General features: G+C 56.7%; 1 protein-coding gene across 2 annotated transcripts in view; it reads left to right on the top strand.

The window, feature by feature from the left end:
- The first annotated feature begins 994 nt into the window (after positions 1-994).
- PAX7 (paired box 7) overlaps positions 995-22,902 on the top strand; it is a 94,247-nt gene continuing 72,339 nt past the window's right edge. The window contains exons 1-4 of one of the 2 annotated variants that reach the window (XM_027570309.1): positions 995-1,079; positions 3,672-3,907; positions 4,503-4,632; positions 5,530-5,664. In XM_027570309.1, coding sequence (XP_027426110.1) covers positions 995-1,079; positions 3,672-3,907; positions 4,503-4,632; positions 5,530-5,664 — 586 coding nt within the window. The remainder of the gene's footprint in view (positions 1,080-3,671; positions 3,908-4,502; positions 4,633-5,529; positions 5,665-22,902) is intronic. The other variant, XM_027570312.1, reaches the window with a different exon arrangement.

Here is a 22,902-nt window from a genome sequence, read left to right on the forward strand (position 1 = left end):
AAAGTTGGCCCCCCTCCCCTTCTGCGTCCTCCCCCAGCCCCCGGGCCTCGCTCCCTATGTGTTAACGGGCGGTTCAAATTCTCCCCCCAAAACGAGGTCGAGCCGGGGATCAGAAAAGAGAAAAAAAAATATATTCGTTGGCGATTTCTTTTCGTTATTGGTCCTCGGCTCCCTTCCGCCCTGGCCCCCTTCCCTCCTCATGAATAAAAGAAAAGTCCGAACCTATCAGATCTCGTTCATGCCTCCCCCCACCTCCTCGTACTCCAGTTGAGCACTTTTGCACAACTTACCCAGCGGATCACTCGCCCCCTTGCTTGCCCTCTTCTCTTCCCACCCCCGCCACCCCCTGTCGCCTCCCCTCAAGCCCCGAAACTCACGAGCCACCGCCTTCCCCCCGCAAGCCTGGTGGGGGGCGGGGTGTGAAAGCGGGTGCGAGAGGGAGTCGGGAGTGTGGTCTAGAGAAAGGCGTGGAGAGGCGTGCGGGGAGGGAGGGAGCGAGCGAGCGCGAGAATAAATATATAAATAAATACGAAAGCGAACCCACTCGACAGCCTCTCGGCGCAGAAACTTTGGCCCGGAGCGCGAGAGCGCGCGGCTGCCGGTCGGACGCCGCCCCTCAACCCCGCTCGGCCGCCCGGCCTCGCCTCCCGGTTCCGCCCGGCGCATCCGCCCGCACAACTTCTGGCCGAGCGGAGCGGGCAGAGGCGGACTTGGGGTGGCTGTGTTTGTTTGTTTGAACTTCCTTGTCACCACCTTCCCTCCCCCCCCAACCTCCGCCCCCACCTCGCCCCCCTCCCCAGCTTCTGGACGCGTTGGACTGCAGCCGGGGGTGGGGGGGTGGGGGTAGGGAGCGTGTGTGGAGGGGCGGAGGGGGGAAGAGGTTAAAAAAAGAGAAGTGGAAGAAGAAGGAAAGAAAGAGATCGCAGCAGGGGTGAAGGGAGCGGACGGGAGGCGATTTTTGCCGACTCTGGATTCGTCCCCGGCGTGCGCAAGAATGGCGGCCCTTCCCGGCACCGTACCGAGGATGATGCGGCCGGCTCCGGGGCAGAACTATCCCCGCACGGGGTTTCCTCTGGAAGGTAAGAGCTCCTGGGCTCGCCGCGCCTCGGCTCCTCCGCCGGGAACCCGAGGTCCTGGGAGAGGCAGCGATCTCCAAGGGGGTGGCGGCGCCAGCGGCAGCGGGAGGGGAGGAGGAGGGGTCCCCTTCTCTTCTGGGGTCCGAGTCCGGGCGCTGGACCCCCGGAAGTTTCCAGGGGCCGACGCCTGTCCGTTTTTGCGCGGCTTTCAGTGACCGGCGGCCGTGGCTTCACAGGTCGCGGGCTCTGGCCTTCCCCCGCAGGACGAACTCCCGGCGGATCTCGGCCGCTAGTAAATTTCAAGTCCTAGCGAATTTCAGTTCGTTTCCACTATTTTCAGATACTTTCCCCGCGGTTTCTTTCTCAGCTCTCTGCGTTCGCCGGCCACAGTGCTTTCCACTCTCGTTTTGAACTGTTCCTTTTTTCACTCCTCGCATGGTCCTCCGATCCCTTTTATTTCGAAATACCAGCGATGTGGGATAGTTTCTGTGTCTCAACTAGGAAGGCTATCCGCTTCTTCCAAAGCACCAGACAGAAACTCCTGCCTTTTGGTTTGGAAGCAAAGTCATTTGAAATAATAAAGAGTAACGATTTTCCCCCCAAAAAACTTTTCACTTGGGCTTCGGAACTCTGCAACCCTCCTGGGAGAGACCGTCAGGACCGTGAGCGGGCCCCGCGGTGTCCAGACAGGGGGAAAACGTGAATTCTGTAATGTGTCCTCCGTCAATACCCAGCACCGGGGCGAGCAGAGACGACCGGCAGGGGACGGGTTCCCGGCTGGAGGAAAGGGTGGGAGCGCGCTGCCAAGACCCTTTCCTGCGTTTTTGTTTTGTTTTCTTTTTAAACTAATTGGAAGGCCTTCGACCTGTCAACCGAGGGATCACTGGGTTTCTGGGGGGTGGGTAGCCCAGGGTGTCATAGGGGAGTGGTGAGAGATAGGGGCCACTTTCATTTTTTAATTACTCTTCTTGTAATTGTCTGAGCCCCTTGTGCGTGAGGAAGGGGAAAGGAGGCGGGGAGGGGATGGACGGGCGGGCCGCCCGCGATCTGGGGAGGGAGGGGTCCCTCTGGCAGCGGGATGGCGCGGGTCCCTGAATTAGACAGAGGCGAAGAGAGTGGCTTCGTGATCAAGTGCGCGCGAGCAACCACGCAGGCGGGAGAGCGCGCAAGCCCGGGGATTTGCGGTAGCACTCTCCTGTAGCGAATGCAAGTAAAACAGGCGGCCGAGGACGCGCGGCGGATTAGAACAATATTTGCCCAACATGACGGAGAATACTGAGGAGAGCCGAGCGCCGGTCGCTAAAGAGGCTCTTGAATATAAAGTTGGGCGCTCGAGAGCTCTCGAGCGCTAATGGCATATCCCGCCACGGAGACCGAGTGACTCTGACTTGGCGACGCACGATTTCTGATTAAATCCGAAGGTGGCTTCAGACACCTACTTTTACAAAGAGAGGTGGGGGGACCGGGAGCGCAAGGGAGGAGGCGGTAGGAACCGCTCGGCAGCCGAGCCCCTTCTCGCCTCCTCCCTTCCAATTATACTGGCAGCTCCCTCCACTCCCGCGTCTGTGAAATCGTTCTAATCTGCCAGATCTCTGCAGCCGCCTGGTCCCCAAATTGGGGGGATGGAGGCTGGATTAGTGCACCGGGTGTCCCCCAACCTTCTGTGAGGAAATTGTGTAGACTGCATTAAGGCCTCCGAGGAGCTCTCCCCTCCCCAGCAATACAGCAGGGGAGCCTGTCTCCCTGGTTCCCAAAGTCACCCACACTGGGAGACTCTGGCCCCTCCGTGCACCACCCTCACAGAGCCTGCAGGGACAGATCATGGATTTCTGAAGCCGAATAGGTTATTTGATATGGGAGCTCGCTGACAGCAGAGCGTCTTCCCCAAATCACCCCAAAACGAAATTAGAACTTTGAGAGGGGTTGGAAGCAAGGAGAGTCCCTCAAGGGACAGCCCGGTGACCCCAGAGGCAGCGACCAACAGCATCGTGTCACCAGTCCCTCGGCTGTTCAAGTGCAAGTAGGACAGATCTGCTGCCCAGGCCAGGGCTGTAAATGCTGGTAATTAACCAGCCTCTCCTGGCTCCCCCCAGAATGGACCAGTCTTGACCACTTAGGGCATGGAACTGAGCCGAGAGAGGGGCCACATCTTGCCAGCAATTGGCCTCCTGAAGAGGCAGGCAGACCTGCGGCCCAAACTGCATCCTGGGGGACCGAGCCCCTGGTCCCACAGACTCCTGAGACTCCATCAGCCTCTTGGCTCTGCCCTCTCCCTCCCGTTCTCAGAAGCATCAGATCCCTCTCCAGTGTGTCCTCATTCCCCATAGTGTGGCAGGAATGGGGGCACATGGCATCTGGGGGACTGTAGCAGCCAGCTGTGACTTTTCTCTCCATCCTTCCAGGACCCTCTCTCAGCTTTCTGACAGTTTTTTCCTGACCTCTGAACTGCCGCACCTCCAAACGTGGGGAACTCACAGTCCCTCTGTCAGGGGTCTTGGGGCTCCAACAACACTGGAGTCAAGGGGTGTGCTCGCTGTCTCCTCCCCATCCTCACCCTGTGCCTCTCTCCTTCCTCGTCTCCCCTCCCTTCTCCAGTGTCCACACCACTTGGCCAAGGCCGGGTCAATCAGCTTGGTGGGGTCTTCATCAACGGGCGACCCCTGCCTAACCACATCCGCCACAAGATCGTGGAGATGGCCCACCATGGCATCCGGCCCTGTGTCATCTCCCGTCAGCTGCGTGTGTCACACGGCTGCGTCTCCAAGATTCTCTGCCGCTACCAGGAGACTGGGTCCATCCGGCCTGGGGCCATTGGCGGCAGCAAGCCCAGAGTGAGTGTCTTTGCTGCAGAGCTGGCAGTTGGCCTTCCAATGTTTGGGGGATCCTGGTTGTGGCCCCTCTCACTACCTTGTGTCATCCAGCACCACTGGGGTGTCCAAATGCTTCCTATGGAAAGTACAGGAGGAGGGTGTCCTCACCCCCAGATGTCCCTCTCATTATTTGGATTTCTAGGAGATAAGATAACTGAGGTTCCAGGTTGCCCAGGTCTTTGCGGCCAACGAGTCATCCCTGGGCTGCCCCTACATCGGCCCCGACCTCCAGCATCATCCTAGACCAAGGGAAATCTCCCCCCTCAGTCTTGCCTGAAATAGTGAGCGGGGCAGTTGGGGGGGGGGCGATCCTAAGAGTCCTAATTAGGTTCTATCTTATTACCTATGACTACCCTATGCACCTGGCTGCCTTCCTGGGAACCAGGCACAGGTTTTGTGAAAGGGTAAAGTCAATCTCCGAAGGGGGGAAAGGGGAGGGACATGGAAACCAGAGCCACCAGCCTGGCCTGGGGCTCTTGGGAGTTTGATATTAAAAGTGTCTCCCTCCCCCCAACGCCATCTTTCCGCTCCTGCTCTCCCACCTCCACCTCTGAAGCAGGTGGCGACTCCGGATGTGGAGAAAAAGATCGAGGAGTACAAGAGGGAAAACCCAGGCATGTTCAGCTGGGAGATCCGAGACAGGCTGCTGAAGGACGGACACTGTGACCGCAGCACCGTGCCCTCAGGTGAGAAGGCAGCTGAGCCGGCCAAGCACCGTCTGGCCGGGCGCCGCTGCACGGGGCTGGAGGCGGGACAGGACAAGACGGAAGGTGAATGATGGGGAGCTCCAAGGAGACTTGTGAGGAAAGGGAGCAGGAATGAAGAGTTAGGGCAAAGGAGGGAATCAAAACCGAAAGGAAGATGGACGGACAGAAGGAGCAAAGAAAAGAGAGAAAATGAGGAAAGAGAGAGGAGAAAGAAGAAAGAGGAGGAAGGAGGGACAGAAGGCTATCCTGTAAGGCTGGGTGATAACAGAAGCTCCCTTGGGGCTTTCTTTCTCAGAGAAGTGGCCTAGAAAGATGGGTCTGTCCTAGGAGGGCTGATCTCCCTGGGGCTCCCTGGACCCCTTTCCCCAAGTCACTCTTCTGTCCTGTCAGTGTCACCAGCCAGCAGTGGCTCCCAAATATGGAGGCCCTCCACCACGCTGCCCGTGAGACGGAAAGCAGCCTGGGGTGAATGTGCGCGTGTGCACGTGGCGGGGGGCATCCAGGCGTGCAGCGAGGGGACACACACCTGGGTGTAGAGGTGGCAGCCGCAGGGGCTGGAGGGCCTCTGGCAAGGTCCTGGGGAAGTGGGTGTGGGTGTGAGTGCATCTAGGGGATGTGACCGTGTTAGGCACAAGTGTGTGCAAGGAGGAGCAGAGGAATGCCACCGTGAGAGTGTCCCAGGGGAGCCAGCTTCCCTAGCCGGCGACTGTACTTGGATGTAAATGCTTAAATGGGGAAGGGGGGTTGGCAGTGGGTGTGAATCCCCTCGCAGTGTGTTGCAGGGCCGGACTGCGCCGCTTTCTCCCGGGGGCCCAGGTCGCCTGGCTCCAGTGCCCCAACAACTTATACTTGCTCTTTTGCCTTTGAATTTCTGAGGTTTAGTGAGTTCGATTAGCCGCGTGCTCAGAATCAAGTTCGGGAAGAAAGAGGAGGAAGATGAAGCAGACAAGAAGGAGGACGACGGCGAGAAGAAAGCCAAGCACAGCATCGACGGCATCCTGGGCGACAAAGGTAGGGAACCTCCGAGGGGGGCCTCCGCCGCCGAACCCCGCATCCCTGCTCGCGAGGGTGCGGGCCAGTGGTTCTCTGCCGCCGCCCACGGCTAGCGACAGCACTTGAGCTGGCGGACTCGCAGCCCCGGGGGGCAGCCGGGAGACCCTCGGGGTTTGCGGAGGGTGCCCCCTCCGTGCGCCCCGGACTAGGGCAGAGCGCGGAGCCCGGGCGCAGACGGCCTGGGCGTCCCCGGGGAGCCGGCTGCAGGCTGGTGCACTGGGCGTCCCCGAGCGCACGAGCCCCGCGAGCAGGGCCGGGCCGGGCACTCCGGGGCGTGCGCCCTGCGGGGCCCGCGTTTTGGCGGCTAGTCCCAGTCCCGGTCTATTATTTATAGGATGCTTGGACAAGGGGGCGGGGGGCGAGGAAGGAGGAGCCGACCTGCGGCTCCCTAAATGAATTTGTTAACCAGACCCGCACACGCTCTCTAAACGGTCCCTTGAAACCCTGCCTGACAGTTGACTGACCGCTGCAATCAATAAAAATTAGCGAGGCCCGCCGCCTAACCCTCAGCCCCGCGTTGCCAGGGCCCCGAACCGAGAGAGTGGCGGGTGGGTGCGGATGGGTGCACCAGTCGGGCGCTTGCCTCTGGCGGGGCCAGTCGTTGAGACCGAGTTCCCCAAGTCCCAGGATCCGAGGATCTCAGGCGGGGAGAAAGCTTCCGACTGCACCCACCCGCTCCCCCCCTTGCAGCGCCGCTGCCCCGACGGCTGGAGTCTGAGGCTTGCGCCCCTCTTTTTCTCTGGTCTGCTAGGGAAGGCGTTTATCTTTCAAGCGTCTGCACACCCGGGGGAGGGGAGTGTGCTTGTATTTATTGGCAGGGGAAGTTTCGGGAGAAGGGAAAGTCTTCCTCATTATCCCCTCCCCTTGACGTTCTCTTTGAGACTCGGTAAGCATGCCTTAAGCGGGGGAGGGAGGGTGAGAAACAGAAATAGAAGGCCCAGAGTCACAAAGACTGGCTGGGGAAAAGGAGCGAGCCCACAGACGGGCATGCCGGGAGGCAGCAGCAGACAGGAAAGACAGTGGTCACGAAAACCTGCAAAGCGGTCGCTTTGGAAAAAGTGGGGGAGTGCCCCAAACCTAGAAACCTGTGAAGAGCACATTTGGCTTGAGTTTCTTTCCAGAGGTGTCTCAGGGGACCCCTCTCCTTGCCTCCTGTGAACTCCTAGCCCAGGTCTCTCTCCAGTTGTCAGTAGTCTCTCCCAACCTTGAAGATGAACTTCACAGACAAAGCCTGCTTCCAAAGACAACACCCAGGAAGGCCCAGCCCCCACAGGCCTGGTCGAGGGGGAAGGTGGGAGGAGGGGCAGGGGCAGCCCCTTTGAGAGAGCAGCCTAGAGCTGGGGAAGGGGCGGGCTACTGACATTCAGGGCCCCAAGTGGAGCCCTGTCCCGCCAGGGACAAAAGGGCGAGGGATGAAAGGGAGCGAGCTGTGCCTGGCACCCCGCTGTGCGGGGCCGGCCTCGGAGCCTCGGGTCTGCAGTGGGAATTACCCCTGTGCTGCTCAGGAGCCCCAGGCTTGGCGGAGGCAGCCCAGAGCCCACTCCTGACTTCAGTTTGTATCCGAAAGGGACTTGCTTGGACTTCTTTTTTGTGGGGTGGGGCACATTGAACTTGAAATGATCTTTCCTGGAGAAATACCACACAACAGATACCGTTTCTGAGAAGTACCCGGGAGAGGCAGAAGGAGGTTTGGTTTTATTTGGAGAGACTTTAGGTGTGTGTGTGTGCGCGCGCGCGCGTGCGCGCGCGCGCGCGTGTGTGTGTGTGTGTGTGTGTGTGTGTGTGTGTGTGTGTGTGGCGGGGGGTTGTCCAGCTCAGTCTGTGAGGAAGCAAAATAAGTCTTTTCTGAGGAAGAAGGAAAGGAGAGGAAGGGGGTAGAAAGCCTGTGCTTTGGGGACCCTTTTGGCTCCAGGGAGTTTGGGTGCTTCTGGCGCGGGTCAGGGCTTACACAAAACTGGCTCACAGGCAGCTTCGCTGGAGAGAGGATTTCCCCGCAGCAGAACCAGGAAGCTCCAAATCTCCAAGGGTTTAGGAGGAGCCTGGCAGTTCCGGATGGGGAGGCAGAGAGCACAAGAGCCGAGTCTGGAGAGGAGCTGCAGAAACGAAATGGAATCCGTGGGTCTGGTATCCAGAGAGCCTGGCAGGTTTTGAGTGACAGTGGGCACGTCGGCTCTGGGACCGTGAGCTGGATGGCTGCGTAAGCGCATGTGACTCTCCGGGTGGCTGTTTGTCCGTGGGCCTTTGGATCATTGTGCCGTGGGTCGTGTTGTGTGCAAGTGGGGTTCTGCGTGGATGTGCAGGGTGTCTGTACGTGGGTGGGAATGGGCAGAATGACAGTGGGGATGAGGGAGGGTTGTCTGTCCCTCCGGGGACAAAACATACTGGTCCCCTGAGTACCTGGGCCAGTAGGCAGGCATCCCAGTGAACCACCCAGCTGGAACCTCTCCTCTCTCTCCCAGGCCCCAGCCATCAGTTTCATGGCCAAGTTAGAAGTGAAAAGACCTCCTAACCTCCACCCAAGTGGACCAGGTGGGGAGAGGCAGAGATGCCTCAAAGGGCAGAGCAGGGGGAGGGGTGCACACCCACAAACTTTGTTTTGGTTTCTTGCTCTTGACAAATGCTTTCTCCGGGGGTTGCCCCTCTCATGGCGGGGAGCCTTCCAAGAAGGGGTTTAAGAGCTCTCCTCTTTAAGCGCTAAAGAGAGATCCCTCCCTGAGTCCGTTTTTCCCTATCGTCCGCTTGGCATTTAATAATGTTAAGACTTATTAGAGCTGGTAATGAAAACTGGGGCTGCTGAATAGGAAACTGTGTTGCAGAAGGGTGTTATAGCTCCCAGGCATGGTAAGAAACTATTTATCCGCAATCAGTCCTCACTCTCAGAGTTTGAAGCACAAACGTTAAGTTGAAGGGTTTTAAAGCAGATTAAATTGAGCTTTTATTTCTGTGCACTTTCATCTCTGAACAGCTCACTCCTGCTCCCCTTGGGCTGATATTCATGAGGCTGTTCATATTTTTTTTTTTTTTTGCTCTTATCCTTGTTAAGACTGAGTTATTAGGATTGTTGGTTGTGAGAATTTCAGACCACAGAGGATAGGGGCTCCAGCCATGCTCTGCTCACCTGGAGAGGGAAATGGACAGTTCCTTGCCCTCATCCACTTGGACTCTCTTCTCCTCACCCCTTCTGGGAGAATCAGGGGAGACACAGACCAGAGACCCAACCGGGAAAGGATTTGAGGACGGATGGGAAAGAAAAAGATTTTCCTAGCTTGAGCCCAGGGAAACTCTGGTGGGAAATTTGATAGGGGTTTGCAAAAAGTCAAACCATTTCTCTGAGGGAGCTAAGGGAGTCAGTGTGAAGAAATAATAATAATTTTTAAAAGGCAATAACAACAGCAATAAACAATAAGAACACCAAAGCCTCATGCATCTGACTATGTACAAACTTAGGCTGAAACTGACCAGATCAGACATGGGGCTCCACCTGGGTCTCTAGGGCACAACGCCCAGAGAGGTCACAGTTAATATGAAATAAGGGGGGGGGGGTGTCACAAGATTTAGAAGAAGAGCGTGCATTTCCTCTGTGGGGAGAAGTGCCATTGTCAAAGTCCATCCAAGAATTTGCCGACTTCACCCGATCAAAGACCATCTGGGGTGGGGGCCGAAGGTGGTGTGTGTGAGGCAGATCTGTGTTTCTGTGCATTTTTCCTTAATTTATTTTTAAAGCAGCAAACTTACAGGTGTGTGGGAGATGACCGAGAAGGCTCAGAAAGGAGGCGAGAGCCCAAAGTGTCGGTTTTAGACACTTGTAAAAGGAGGTGGGAAACAATTTAATTTGGCAGCGCCACTAGCTGCTAATGCGGTTTTCGGTCGTTTGCTACACTGGAGGAAGCTGTTTTGATTGTGTGTACAAGGACCTGCCAAATTTAATTAGGCTCCGGGGGAGCTCATGAATAGGGGAAGGGGGGCACGGCTCCCCTCAGCCCACACCATTTTTTTTCCCCCGGCTTCACACCTGGAAGGGGCATTGTTTACCGGAATGGCGAGAGCGGCAGAAGGAAGGGGAGGAGGCGTAGAGGGAGAGGGGCCTGGGAAGAGGGAGCGAGGGAGGGGATGGAGATAGTCCATTTATCAAGAAACAATCTGCATTGATTTAAACCAACAAGTTCCCTCCTCTGTAAATGTGTGTTTAGAGAAAGGTAATTGACACTCCACCAAATCAAAGGATTACCCCGGGTTGGCAATCTAATCAAACAGAGTCCAGGCGGGATTTGAGGCTGTTCAGAGTGGGATCAGCTTCGCATAATGGGGGCTCGGAGGAAGATGGGAGGGTGTCAGGCAATTCCCCGGCTTTAGGCTGCGCTCAGTGGTGGATATTCAGTGAGACCAGAGGGAGAGAGGGAGGGGGGGCGAGGGCTCCGCCGCGCCCGGGCAGTGGGGGGATGGGGTGAGCGGAGAGGGGGCGAGCCCACACTGGGCCGACAGGACTCCCCCTTTCTTCCCTCCATCCCCCCAACCGAAGAAGAGAGAGGGGAAGGAGGGAGCTGAGACTAACGAAGAACAACAATGAGATAAGTGTTACAAAGGCAAACACTGGCGCTCACTCGCTCACTTGCTCGCAGCCCCGGAACCCGCGGTAAATAAACAAAGTCGGCAAACTGTTTGCCAGATAAACTCGTGCCTAAATCGAGTGTGACGGGCAAGGAGAGTAGAGACAGAAGGAGATAAGGTTGGAGGGGGAATGAACGAACATAATCTAATAGAAGACATTTAGCAAACAAACTTGAAACAAGGGAGAACAGGCGAGCGGAGGGTAATTATCCGCCCCAGAGATCGAGGGAAGCCTTTGAAGGGCTGCGGGTGCGGTGGTGGGGGGCAGGAGGCGCGGAAGAGATGCGTGTTGGGGGGGTGCCTTTGGGACTTCACGGGGAACCAGGAGAGGGCCCCCCGGGCCTGCAGAGGAAGGGCTGGGCTCCCAGATTGAGGTTCCCACGCAGCCCCAGTCTCCCGAATGCGTTTCTAAACGGGGTGAGGTCCCCCACCGCGAAGGCGTGCGGGTTTTATGTTCACCTCCGGGCACGCACCGCCACACACCGGCTGTTTGGAGGCGTTTGTACCTAAAAGACTCGTGTGCTCGGCACAGCCGTGAAAGGAATTAGATATTTACCAGTTTGAAATAAGCCTGGCTAAGAAGAGAGGAGGGAGAGAGAGAGAGAGAGAGAGAGAGAGGGACATTGAAAAGATGAAGCTGGGGGAAGACTTCAAACGAATTCATCATTTGGAATGGTTGAGGGGAGATTTACCAGACAGTATTGGGAAGTTATTTAGATATTAATAACACATTTTCCTGAGGCGCGACCACGGCAGCCATCTGCGCTGCTCTTGGAGCTATTTGGCTGGGTGAAATATGGGCGTCTCAAATGTTGGGAAGAGATAAGGCAATCAGGCTAACCCTGGTCCTAAGACGGCATCTCGGCGTTAAACCCGGATTAACCTCCCCCCACCCCCGCCGCCCCCTCCCCTTTCACAGCTTTCCAAATTTTTCAGTGGAATTTACATGGAAGGATTTAAAAGCACATATAACAGTAGCCTTAAAGCAGTAAGGTGATTATTTGGGCTTTTTTTTTTTTTTTAAAAAGAATGTCTTTCTGAAAATGAGAGTTGTCACACACTAAATTTTATATAAATAATATTATATAAAAACACACCTATTTTTATATAGGGAGAGAGAGGGCTGAGCAAATGAGATTTCCTTCCAGGTTGCCTCTTTGGAGTTCCCGTTTGCCATCATGGGCAAAGTTGATGAGGGCTTGGTTCCTAATGGGCACCTACCGAAACCTGAAATGTGTAAGGCCCACTGGCTCTGGCCCAAGAGCTCGCCTAAAGCCAGACAAAACTCACACCCACAGAAGAGACCCAGAAGAGCTTGGTGAGGGGGGAGCCTTCCTACTGTTAGGAGCACAGAAGAGAAACCCCAAAAGAGAGATGCTTCTGGGGTTTGGGGGCCTTGAAGGCCATGACTAAGATGGGGGGGCACATTCCAGGAATTCCAGAAAAATAGCTCTTCCCCCTCTCCCACCCCAGACTAATGAGGTAATTAGGAAACCCAGTTGGGGATGGGGATAAGAGGGGATTGGAAGGTTGGGTTGCCCCCCTCAGTTTTTGCTGTCCTACGCCTTCCTTCTTTTCCCCCCTCCCCCCAACTCTGGCTGAAAGAGGAAAAGGTGGAAGTGGGGTCAGCGCTTTCTGACCTGCTCTGGAGCGATTGGCCCCGGCTGGGGTCCGGCAGGGGGAGGGAGGGAACTTGCCTTCCCAAATCGAATCAAGGCAGAACGGTGACCTAAGGGGGAAACTTCGCCATTAGTAGATAGATCTCTCCAAAAACTTCAAACGAAGTGGGGTGGGGGTAGGGGGGAAGGGAGCAGTGAAGCAGGGTAGGCAGAGGCCAGGCAGGGAAGGGGTCCAGAAAAAGAGCACAGAGGGGACCAGGAGCCTGCGAAGGGGAGGGGCCTGGAGGAGGAAGAGAAAGGGTCGAGGGCAAAGGGGAGATGGGGGCCAAAGGAGGGGGTGTAGGGAAGGGGACGCCAAAGGGGGGGTCCCCTGCACTTGGAACTGGGGGAGAAGAAAGGTTTCCCCGCACTGCAGCTTCAGGAGGGATGAGGGGAGGAGTGTGTACCCCAAGTTATGCTTCCAGGAGGAGGCCCCAGGGGCATTCCAGGGCGCCTGGGGCACTCCTGCTTGGCCCTCTGGTGAGCAGCTGAGTGAGGCTGGGTTTCGAGGAGCCGCAGAGCACTGCAAGCTTGCTGAGGAAGGATCCCTCCGATTTCCCTGAGACAGCGGGTCAGCTAATGGTCCAAGATTTGGTCGCCAGGGCCCTGGCTGGGCGCTGGGCCTGAGCCCAGGGCATGAGCAAGAGAGGGATGGCAGACACCGGGGAGCCACAGAGCCACAGAGGTGGCACGAGAGAGAGTCAGAAAGGAGGAGAACAGCAACAGTGGGGAGAGAGGGAGAACGCTGTGCGCTAGAAAATTGAAGAGTGAGAAAGTCGGAGCGCGGGCCTAAGAGAACCTGCCTGGAGCGTTCCAGGACGTTGAGAAATGCAGAAGGACCAAGAGGGGCGCGGAGCAGCAGGGAGAAAGACAAAAGGACGCAGAGTCACCACCGAGAGGCTGGCATGGGACAGGCAGATCAGGAGAAACCGCGGGACCTGGAGCCAGCCGGCGGGAGAGCGCGGGCGGAGAGGGCGAGCGCGCAAAGCCGGGCGGCGGCGGGAGGCGGGCGAGCCGCTGTGGTCCTTTTGATCCTCGGCGGCTTCCCCTTATCAGAAGCGCTTTCGGTGACACTGGCACAAAGGCAGTTCATCATATTACAGCGCGGCCCGGCGGCTCGCTGCGATCCCGCCGCTTAATTAGAGGCGAGCGAGGGAGGCCGGCGGAGCGGGAGGGAGGCCGACCCCGAGGCGGGGGCCTGAGCTCCGCGCTCCGATCCGGGGCTCTGGGAAGGGGCCGGCCCCGAGAGCCTGGCCCAGTCGGGACTAGGAACAAGGAGAGGGGGGCGGGCGGGGAACCCTTATTCAGAGCGCTGCTAAATAAACAGGCCCGTCTCACTGCCGGAGAGGGAGGCTCGCTGCCTTCCGGGTTTTAGCCCCAGCTTTGGGAAGGGGTGGCGCGCAGGCCCGCCGCCGCTGCGCTCCCTGGCTTCCCACGCGGCAGAACGGAGGGTGAGTAAAGGCGAGGTTGCAACCCTGGAGAGCTGAAGGCTTCGTGCTGCTCTGGGCCCAGTTCATACCCACAGGTTCCCAGCGGCTGAGAGCCCCGTTCCCTGTCTCCCTCTGAAGCCAGCTGCGCTAGGCAGGAGGAATCGGCAGGGGCAGAGTGCACGTGGTGGGCCCGGGAAGGAAGGGTTCTGGTGTCTATCCTGGCCCCAGCTCATGAGCAATGTCATTTGGACAACTTGCTCAATTTCTCTGGGTCTCAGTTTTCTCCCATGAAAGCCAGAGAACTGGACTGAGTCAAAGCTTCTTGTCCTTTGGGGGGACCCTAGACCCCTTGGAGAATTGGATAAAATGAAAAAAAAAAACTGACCAATCATACAAGTCCATACATTCAGAATTTTGCCTACAGTATAAAGAGGTCTCTGGGCCTCTAGAGGCCACACCCCCTTGGGAACCTCCAATCTGCAAGTTGCCTGGTGACTCCAATATTCTCAGAGGAGCAGCTCATCCCTGGAGCGGGAGCCTAGGAGCTCAGGATGAGGAGATGGAATTGGGGGGAGGGAGGAGGGTAGAGTTTGAGGCTGAAAGCCTGCCCTCCATCTGGCCCTTGCTGCTTCCTCCCCTTTCCAAAACAGAGGCAGCAGAGCCCACCCCCCCCCATTCATTTGTTGGAAGCGTCCTTTCTGAGGATGAAATGAGCACAAATGCTGTGTTCCCCTTTTGTCTGTCCCACAAAAAAAAAAAAAAGGCAGAAAGAAAGAAAAAGAAATTGAAATTTGTTTCAAAGGGTGAATTTCTTCAGTCTGTGAAATTTTGTTGAGCACCTACTATGTGCCAGGCATTGCATTAAGGGCCCAGGAGTACCTGAGACATCAGGAAAGTCCCTGCCTTCAGAGAGTTTTGAGCCAGGTGGTTGAGACAGAAAATAAACAAGCCTACGATGAAGAGACCTGCCTCAGTGCATGTGTCTCTGGGCGTGTTTACCTGGGTCTCTGTGTGTGCCTGCCGCCTTGCTAGGCTGCCTGTACGTTTTGGTGTTTGTGAGTGTTGCCTGTGTGTGCGCGCGCGCACGCGCGCACAGCGCGCAACAACAGGATGTGTCTGGGGCCAGAGCCGGATATGGCAGGCAGCCCCCAACCAGGCTTCAGGAGTCACAGGCATCCGACAGGACCTGGGAGCGCCCTGGGTTCGAGCTGAGAGAAGGAGGTAGGAGAGGCCAGCCGCTGAGCACCGGAGCCTCTCCCCTTCACTGTGCTCTTTGTCTGCCGCTGCAAAAAGATCAAACAGACCCTAGAAGGGGCCAGAAAAAAGGTGGGGGGGGCGTCAGCCCAAGAAGTAGCTTGGAAAACTCCACCTTGAACTCTTCTGGGGTCTTTTCCATGGGACCCAGACCCAGAGGAGCCCCATTCGAGGGGGGTAGCTGCCTTTCCATAGGACCCTCCCTCCGGTTGCCAGCCTCTGTGGGGTAACAAGTGGAGAGGGTCCACTCCTGGTTCGAATTGCAGTTGTGGGTCTCTAGGCGACTGGGGAAGGTGGAAAGAAGGCAACATTCGGGGAAGTTTTGTGGGGTGTTGTGTGTTTGGCTGGTGTGTTGTGTATCCTTCTGCATGGAGATTGTGTGTCTGGGATCAAGCCCTTCGGTTCCCTGGAAACGTACCTGTCCTATAGTCCGCACCGGATTTATCTGGGCTGCACAAAAATCAGATTCAGAGTTCGCCTCCAGAGCAACAACTTTGGGGCTGGTAGGGGTCAGGGGGAATTCCAAGGAACCTTCTAGAACTTTCTCAGCCCCCGTGGAAGCCTGCAGAAGAGCTTCTTTCTCCTGCACTCTCTTGTAACCACAGAACCAACTCCCACTGTTGGTGCAGAGGCAGAATGGAGGAACCTGGAACTTTCCAGACCAACTTTGCATGAAACCCTCCCACCCCCTGTCCACCCCCTCCACCTTCTTGCTCCTCATCCTTGCAGTTTTTTCTCCTCACCTGGACTTCCTGAGCTCAGATTCACACTCTTCGGAGAATCAGAAGTCCTATAGAAAGAATGAAATTCCAGTGAATGTGTGTGTGAGAAAGGGCACAGCTACGAGATGCCCCTCTGCTTTCTTCTACCGCTTTTTGTCCCCTCGGCCCCAGTCTGTACCCCTACCTCTATTATGGTCACTCCCGCTGCCAGCAAATTCCCACCCTCTCCCGTCTTTAGTGATGGGGTAAGATTCTGAATTATGGTGCTGGCATTTCTGGGATTGATTGGAGGTGCTGGGAGTGAACCCTAATTAAAGAGGCTCTGGAACTTTCTTTAATAAATGAGGGAGGGACAACTTTCCTCTGTCGGGAGTCAAATTGTGCTCAGGTAGGGACTTTCCCTTCAATGGCCTATCCAGGTGACAGGACTAAGTGTAGCTGGTGCGCTCAGAGCTTGCATCGGGGGCGCTTAGCGCTGTAAAAGCGCCTTCACCTCCCCTTGCTAAAAACAAACAAGCAAACAAAAACACCTTTCCCCCTCTTGGCTGAGGGGTAGGTTTGAATGCTGGGAGCTCATCTTCTGCCGAGGAGCCCGCCTCAGTGATTTCCAGGGCCCCGAGCCTCAGTTTCCCCGTCTGATTAGTGGGGATAACAGCCCCTCCCCACCTCCTGAAGCCGCGGAGGAAATAAGGGCGGGGAAGACTCCTTGGAAACTGGTCAGCGGGTCCCTGGAGGGGGAGAGGGAGGCTCCAGGAGTTTCTCCTCCCCCGGCCGCGCAGCGCCCCCCCCCCCCCCGCTCGCGCCTCAATGGCCACTTTAGAAATACAAACAACTTTAGAAATAAAGTAACCAAACCCCCGAAAGGGGCTTTGAAGGGGCGAATGCCTGGTGGCGCTTTACTATGGTGTGGGCCGAGGCCCCGGCCTAATCCCGCTTTCATTTTCACCGACGGCCGCGGGGGAAGCGCTCCCGGCCTCCCGGCCCCTCAGGAGGCTGATTAGGCCACAAAGAGCCCCCATTATCCCAAGAAGAAAACCGGGGGCGGCGCCGGGCTGGGGAAGCGGGGGGGAGCGGGCCGCCCGCGCCCGGGCTATTGACTTAGTGGATGAAGTCAAGAGCGGGCACGCTGGGAGCCCCGGGGGAGGGGGACGGGGGCGCCGTGCAGGGGGGAGGGGCCGGCCCCGCGCGGGAAGGGGCGGGGAGACCTGAACAAAACAGGACGCACAAAACCCCACAACAAAACCCAAGCTGCCGGCGAGGGAAGCTGGCGCGGAGGGCTTCGTCCCTGGGCTTCTGCTGGGTCAGCTGTCCCAGGCTGGCGGCCGGCGGAGGAGTGGGGTGCGGGTCGGAGGAGCTGGGCCGAGGAGCTGGGCCCGCCGGAGACGGAGTTGGTGGCTTTCGCCGGGGGGGGGGGGGGGGGGGGGCGGTGAGGTGGGGTGGAGGAGAAAGTCACGGCCGGTGAGACTGGTGTATCTGTCGCTGAGCAGCGTGGCGGTGGCTTGGGCACGAGGCTCTGGCTCTCAGCGTCTCCCTTCCTCCTCTGTGAACCTGGGAAGCTGGGTCCAGCGTGGCCACCTGCGGGTCTGTGATGGGGACATCTGGTGGGCAGAGGCCACTCCTCTGAGATGCTCTCTGAATGGTGCTTGAGTGAGGGCTGCTGGGGAGGAGGGAGATGAAGGAGAAAGACGAGCGCCTTCCCCAGCCTGAAAGATCTGGGGGACTTTGAATGAGGTTGCCCCTGGAGCCTCAGTGCTCCCACAAAACCGATCCACCCATGATACCTGCAAAGTTCCTGGGGAAGAGTCGGTGATAGAATTACATAAACTGTAGGGCAAATTAGGAGGCTGGGTAAATAGTATTCCCCAATGCCTTCTATCTCTTCTCCAAGGCCACTCCCCTGTGACTTGAGAAGTAATAGGGGCTGTAAATCTATAAGTAATCACATTTGGGCTGGGGTGGGGTGGGGGCAGGTGCTGAGCCCGGCACAAATGAATGGTGTCTCTCCTGATCTAAAAGAAGTTAAGTGGGTCCTGCAGGCAGCTCCTCATGCAACAGAAGGCCAGGGAAAGAAGGCAGAAACAAACAGAGCCAGTTCTTGGGACCCTATGGACACTGTTAGATAATGTGGAATCATTCCTCCTCGATGAGTTCTGTCCCCTCCCAGCTTTGGTGAGCAGGGTGGGGACAGTCAGGGTGAGCCTTATTTGGTGATTGAAGGAGAGGGCAGAAACCTCCAGGTGTAGAGGAGGCTGGGGAGGGTATGGGACACAGTCCCCCCATCACATCCACTCCCCAAGGATAGCTGCTCCAAGGATAGCTACTCGCCGTTCCCTTGAAATAGGGGTTAGGTCTAGGCACTGGCTGGAAAGACTTGGAAGTGTTTTGAAGGCATCTTGGCTCTTCATCCATTCATCCCACAACTGTCTCTTAAGCCTGGCTTCCTGCAGGCTGCTGCCCTGGGGGGGGGGGGGGGCGGGTCATACCCCTAGAGCCCAAGTGGTGGGCATCTCCAGGCTGAGTTAAGTTAGGACTTGTTCCAAGTGCGGTGGGGAGCCAAGGAAGAGACTTCAGCAGGAGAGTGATGGGTTGAGCAGAGAAGGGACTGGAGGCTGTTGGGAAGGCCAGCGAGGAGCTTAGTCCTGCAAGGGGAGTAGGAGAAAGGTACAGAGGAGGTGGAGAGCAGAGGATGCGTCCAGAGATGACCCCTGCCTGAGAGGGAGGAGGCACTGTTCCAAGACTCCCCTTACCAGATACCTAGGGGTGCTGAGCCTGTGGCTGGCTCCTAGAACAGCTAGCCTGACCCCAGAATTAGAGGACTCCAGGCCAAGATCCCAAAGGGTGAGGCAGAGTTGAACAGGCCTTAGAGCTCATCTGGCTATTTTACAGACGAAAAGCTGAGGTCCAGAGAGTGTGGCGTGAGTGAGCCCAGAGGACAGAAAGGTAACTCTGGTTCGCTGGCAGTTGAAGTCTTGCTTCTAGGAGCTCAGGAGGCGCGGCGTGAGGGCATGGGAAGTCTGGGGTTTGTCCATCCCTGCCGCCTGTCACCCTTTGTGCTTCATGTGATGCCTGCTTTTTTTTTTTTTTTAGTTCCATGTCACAGAGGGGGAAACTGAGGCTCAGAGAGATTTGCTCAAGGAAGTAGGGAGAGGAGGGTTTTCTCCTAATAGTGTCTGTAGGACCCCGAGACCTTTACCCTCAGAGGCCTGGAGGGCGCAAGTCCGGCAGCTCTTCCCGTCCCATCGGGACAGTTGCAGCCACCAGCACCTGCCCCCATTCTTCAGGAACCCTAGATCCTGTGGCTCCAGCCAGCACCCCCCACTACCACCCACATTCCCAGCACCCATGAGCACCTGCTGGGATCTTGAGACTTGACAGAACTCACAGACTTGGCCACCTTCCTGGGAAGAGTCCTCTTCCGGGGAAGAGCAAGGAAAATTAAAAGCCCAGAGGGAAAGGACCTACGGCAGTATCGGGGCTTTTTGTCTGCAAGGCACAATCGGTCTAGTGGTTTTCAAAGTGAATTCCACAGAGCCTTGGCTTTCTGAGCTGGAGCTTTTGGGGAGATGTAGCAGACGGGGACCCTTGGAGCTCTGACCCTCTGGGCATGTTTGCACCGGAGCTCCAGGAGGAAGTCAAAACCCAGCGTGTTCCCCATTGACAGAGGGAACTCTGGTGAGGCAAGGCGGGGCTTTGTCCGGGAGGAGCAGGGACTACCTCCAAAGGAGGCTGCCCTGAGGAGGGGGAGGGCCAGAGAAGCTTTGTTTATGCCTGGAATCAGAGCCCCGGGGCTGTGGTTATTGGTCTTCAGAGATAAGCTGATATTGCTTATCTGGTGACAAATGATTCCCTTCCTCTTCTATTCCCTGCATTAGGGAACTTTCTCTCCTGGCTAAGAGGTCTCTTCGGGAGACCAGGCATGGCTGGTCTCCAGACACTGGGGTCTACGCTTTCAGTCCTTGCTCAGCTTGCTGTGTGACCAGGGAGGGCCCTCTGTGCTTCACTGGGGAGTACCGGTGGTGCAGCGGGATGGCGGTGCCATCCTGGCATGGTCCGAGAAGCAGGATTCAATGCAGAGTGTAGGAGACGGAAAGATCCGTGAGCCAGGACGGCAAATGGTGTGTCCCAGAGTCATCCTGGTGCTTTTGCAAAGCGTGCACACACACAGGCACTTTCTTGATTTGGGACATGGGACAGGAGTGGTTTTGGGGGTGAGCTGCCCTGGTCCTTCTGATGGCCACCCCAGTTGAGAGTCACTGGTCCACTGCAACACCCCATTTTACAGATGGAGAAACTGAGGCCCGGAGAAGGGAAGAAACTTGTTCCTTGTTGCACAGCAAATCGGGAACAGAGTCAGAGCGGGGACCCGGTCTCCAGACTGCTCAACCAGGCACCATGAATGGACCATTCTTCCAAAGTCCCTGGGTCCTTCACTTTTATTACTGTCGCCTGCCCCTACTGAGGGTCTGACCAGCAAGGCACCATGTCAGGAACAAGGGGGCTGTCAGGGCAAGACCCCTGCCTGTCCTGCTGTGCCGGACTTCTGCCCACACCACGGGCACGGCCTCCCAGACGTCCCCTTTCATCTCAGCTCTGGGCGCAGCCCTTACATCCAAAGGGAGCCGTGGGCGATAGAAGTAGCACTGGACTCATAATCAGCAGGACCAGGTGGAGCCTCCCCACTGCGGGTCCCCCAGGCCCGCTGCTCACCTCTCTGGGCCTTGGTGTTTCCACGAATCCCATGGGGATACAAACCACAAAAGGAACACAGGAGTTGAGACACAGAAAAGGGGGCTGGCCCCTAGGGAGTGCATGATCAAAATGAGGTGAAAGGTCTGAAAGCAGCGGGTATGGAACAGAGGACCCATACAGGCTTCTAAGGTAAGAATTTCCCAAATCAAATGCAGATGGTTTTATCGGGGGCTCTAAGATACATATGCATATTTTTCCATAAAGATTTATGACCGAAGTCATATGTACTTGTAATATTTCAAATTATTTAAAAACCGACAAAATAAAAATGGAAAATCTTTCTCCTTCCCTAGAGATGATCTTGTTGAGTTTGGGGGTATTGCTGTCTGGATTCATGGATCCAGATCTGTATCCGCATCTATGCACCCAGCTGTGCATCTAGATATAGACATGGATAGTTAAAATAAAGTGGCATCGTAGCAACTTAAGCTGGGGACTCTAGAGGCTTCGGGGGTGAGCATGAGACCCTAGAATTGAATCCCAGTTGTAGGTATGTGTAGGTACACGTGCATTTCCCCGGGATCCTTAGTTTCCCTGGGCCTCTAGGGCTCAGGGTCCCCAAAAGGTTAAGCACTTCGAGGTAGGAGATTTGCAGCTGCTTGTCCTCTCTAAGGAGGGGCAGCAGAAGCTTTCACTCCCCCCACCCCCCTCCACTCTTCCCCACTCCTCCCCACAGCCCCTCAGTGCCTCTCCCCTCCTTCTTCCCCTTGTGCACCTGCCGGGGCTTCCGGGCCTCCCCTGCTTCAAAGCGGCAGGCTAGGCTTTACCTGCCTCACCTCCAAAGGGGAAGTGACATTTCAGGCACTTAATTAGACCCAGAACAAGAATAGAGGCTGACGGTCTGGTCAGGCCAGGGGGGGATGGTTGGGGGATTAACACCCAGGTAAACCCATCAAGGCTCACCGGCCTCTTGGCTCTTGGCGGGAGGCGCCAAGAGAATTCCAGGCCCACAGTGGAAAGGCTGGGCCAACAGCTGGGAATCACATTCCCAAGGTGGGGGGAGCGAAGTGTGTGCAGGGAGGGCAGGGCACGGGAGGAGAAGGGAGGCCCCCTCCACCTGCAGCCTCCACCATCTTTCTTCCCCTCCCCCCTCCCTATTGCCCTGGGAAGATGGAGCTAGAACTACCATTTTATTCCCACAGCAACAATGTACGGACCACCTACTACGTGCCAGGCATATAGTTCTGGGGGCTGGAAGTGCAGCCTCGAAATGCACAAGGCCCTGGCTTCACGGAGCTGACGCCCTGGGGGCGGAGAGCCAAGGAGCACGGAGTGGGGAATACATTCAGAAGGTGGACGAGGATTGGGAGAATCAAACGCAGAGTCACAATAGAAAGTGGCCACCTGGGGAAGTGATGGGTTATCACAGAGCCCTCCCCGAGGAGGTGATATTTGATCTGAGACCTGGGTAGTAGGAAAGCGGCAGCGGTTTATTGAACATCTGTTACTCAGGAGCATAGCCTCGTGGCAGCTGACCGTGTGCCAAGCATCGGGTTAAGCACTTTCGTGAATCCATGAAATCTTCCCAAGGGTACCTTAAAGGAGGGATTTATTAAGATACCCATCTATAGATACAGAAACTGAGGCACGAGGAGGTGCCTAGGCCCTCTGGGCACAGACGGGCAGGTACGTCTCATTGGAAGCCTGTATTCTCAACGTGCCCACCTCCTGCTACAGGTCAGGAGCCTTGCCAGGTGCTCTCTTCACTTCCTGTCACCTGACCACCGCCCCCTAGCCCTGCCCCACAGGGATCTAGTATCCCAACTTTGCAGATGAGAGCAGAATTCAGAGAGGTTTGCTCAGGCCCCTAGAGTCACACAGCCAAGCAGCAGAACCAGGTCTTACAGGCGGGTGCCGCAAACTCTTCCGGCTGTGACACACCAGCTCTTTGGCAGGGACCTGACTTTGGGATGCCCTCCCTCCTCTGATCCACAGAGCCCTGTGTTCCTGGGAAGTGGCATCCCTATCTCTGGAGGAAAGGGCTTGTCATTAACCGGAGATGCAGCAGGAAGGCTTGCTGATGCGTGTTCTTGCAGGAGTGGCCTCCCCACATGCATGACTTGCGTTTGGGATTATGAACGGAGAAATCCCAGTTGGCCTTGGGAGTGTGTTGGAAGGTAGATGCTGGGACTCTGTTGAGGAAGTGTTCCTTGTTGCGTGCATTTTATTGTTGCAACTGTCCTGTGTATGCACGGCTGCTGATGGACCATATTTTGGAAGTCAGGAAGGGAGAGAGCGGGTCCTGGTTAGATTGAGTAGCCTGGGGCAGGGGGAGGGGGGGTCTGTCTTCATCTGTTGGTGTGTGTGCGTAGGTTCTTGTGACATGAAGTGTGACAGCTGGGTGAACGTGTTCAGGGATGTGTGGTTGTGGGGATAGGGGTGTGCATCCTTTGGTGCGCTGGGGTGGATGGCCCCGGGGCTGTGCCTGGAGAATAAGGAGTGTGTGTACTCGTGGGGCTGCATCAGTTCTCAAGGGTGCGGGGGCAGTGCGTTTGCCTCTGCTCTAAATGCATCTGCCCTATTCTGTAGATAGGATACTGAGGCTTAGGGAAGTCAACTCAAGTGGTCCGCCAGAAGTCACCAGCCAGTAAGTGGCTGAGCCAGGAAGGGAAACCAGGGCGGGCTGCCTTCCGAGTCCAGCCTCTTTCCCCGGCTCCCCAGGAAAGGTTCAAGTGACAGCAAAAGGTTTAAATGCCCGGGAGAGCCTGGGGGACGTATGTAAGTGCGGTGACATGCATGTCCCTCTCCTCTGCCTCTTCCCCGGGCCCCTAGCCC

Source organism: Zalophus californianus, chromosome 4, assembly GCF_009762305.2.
Source record: "Zalophus californianus isolate mZalCal1 chromosome 4, mZalCal1.pri.v2, whole genome shotgun sequence".
In the NCBI taxonomy this organism is placed as follows: domain Eukaryota; kingdom Metazoa; phylum Chordata; class Mammalia; order Carnivora; family Otariidae; genus Zalophus; species Zalophus californianus.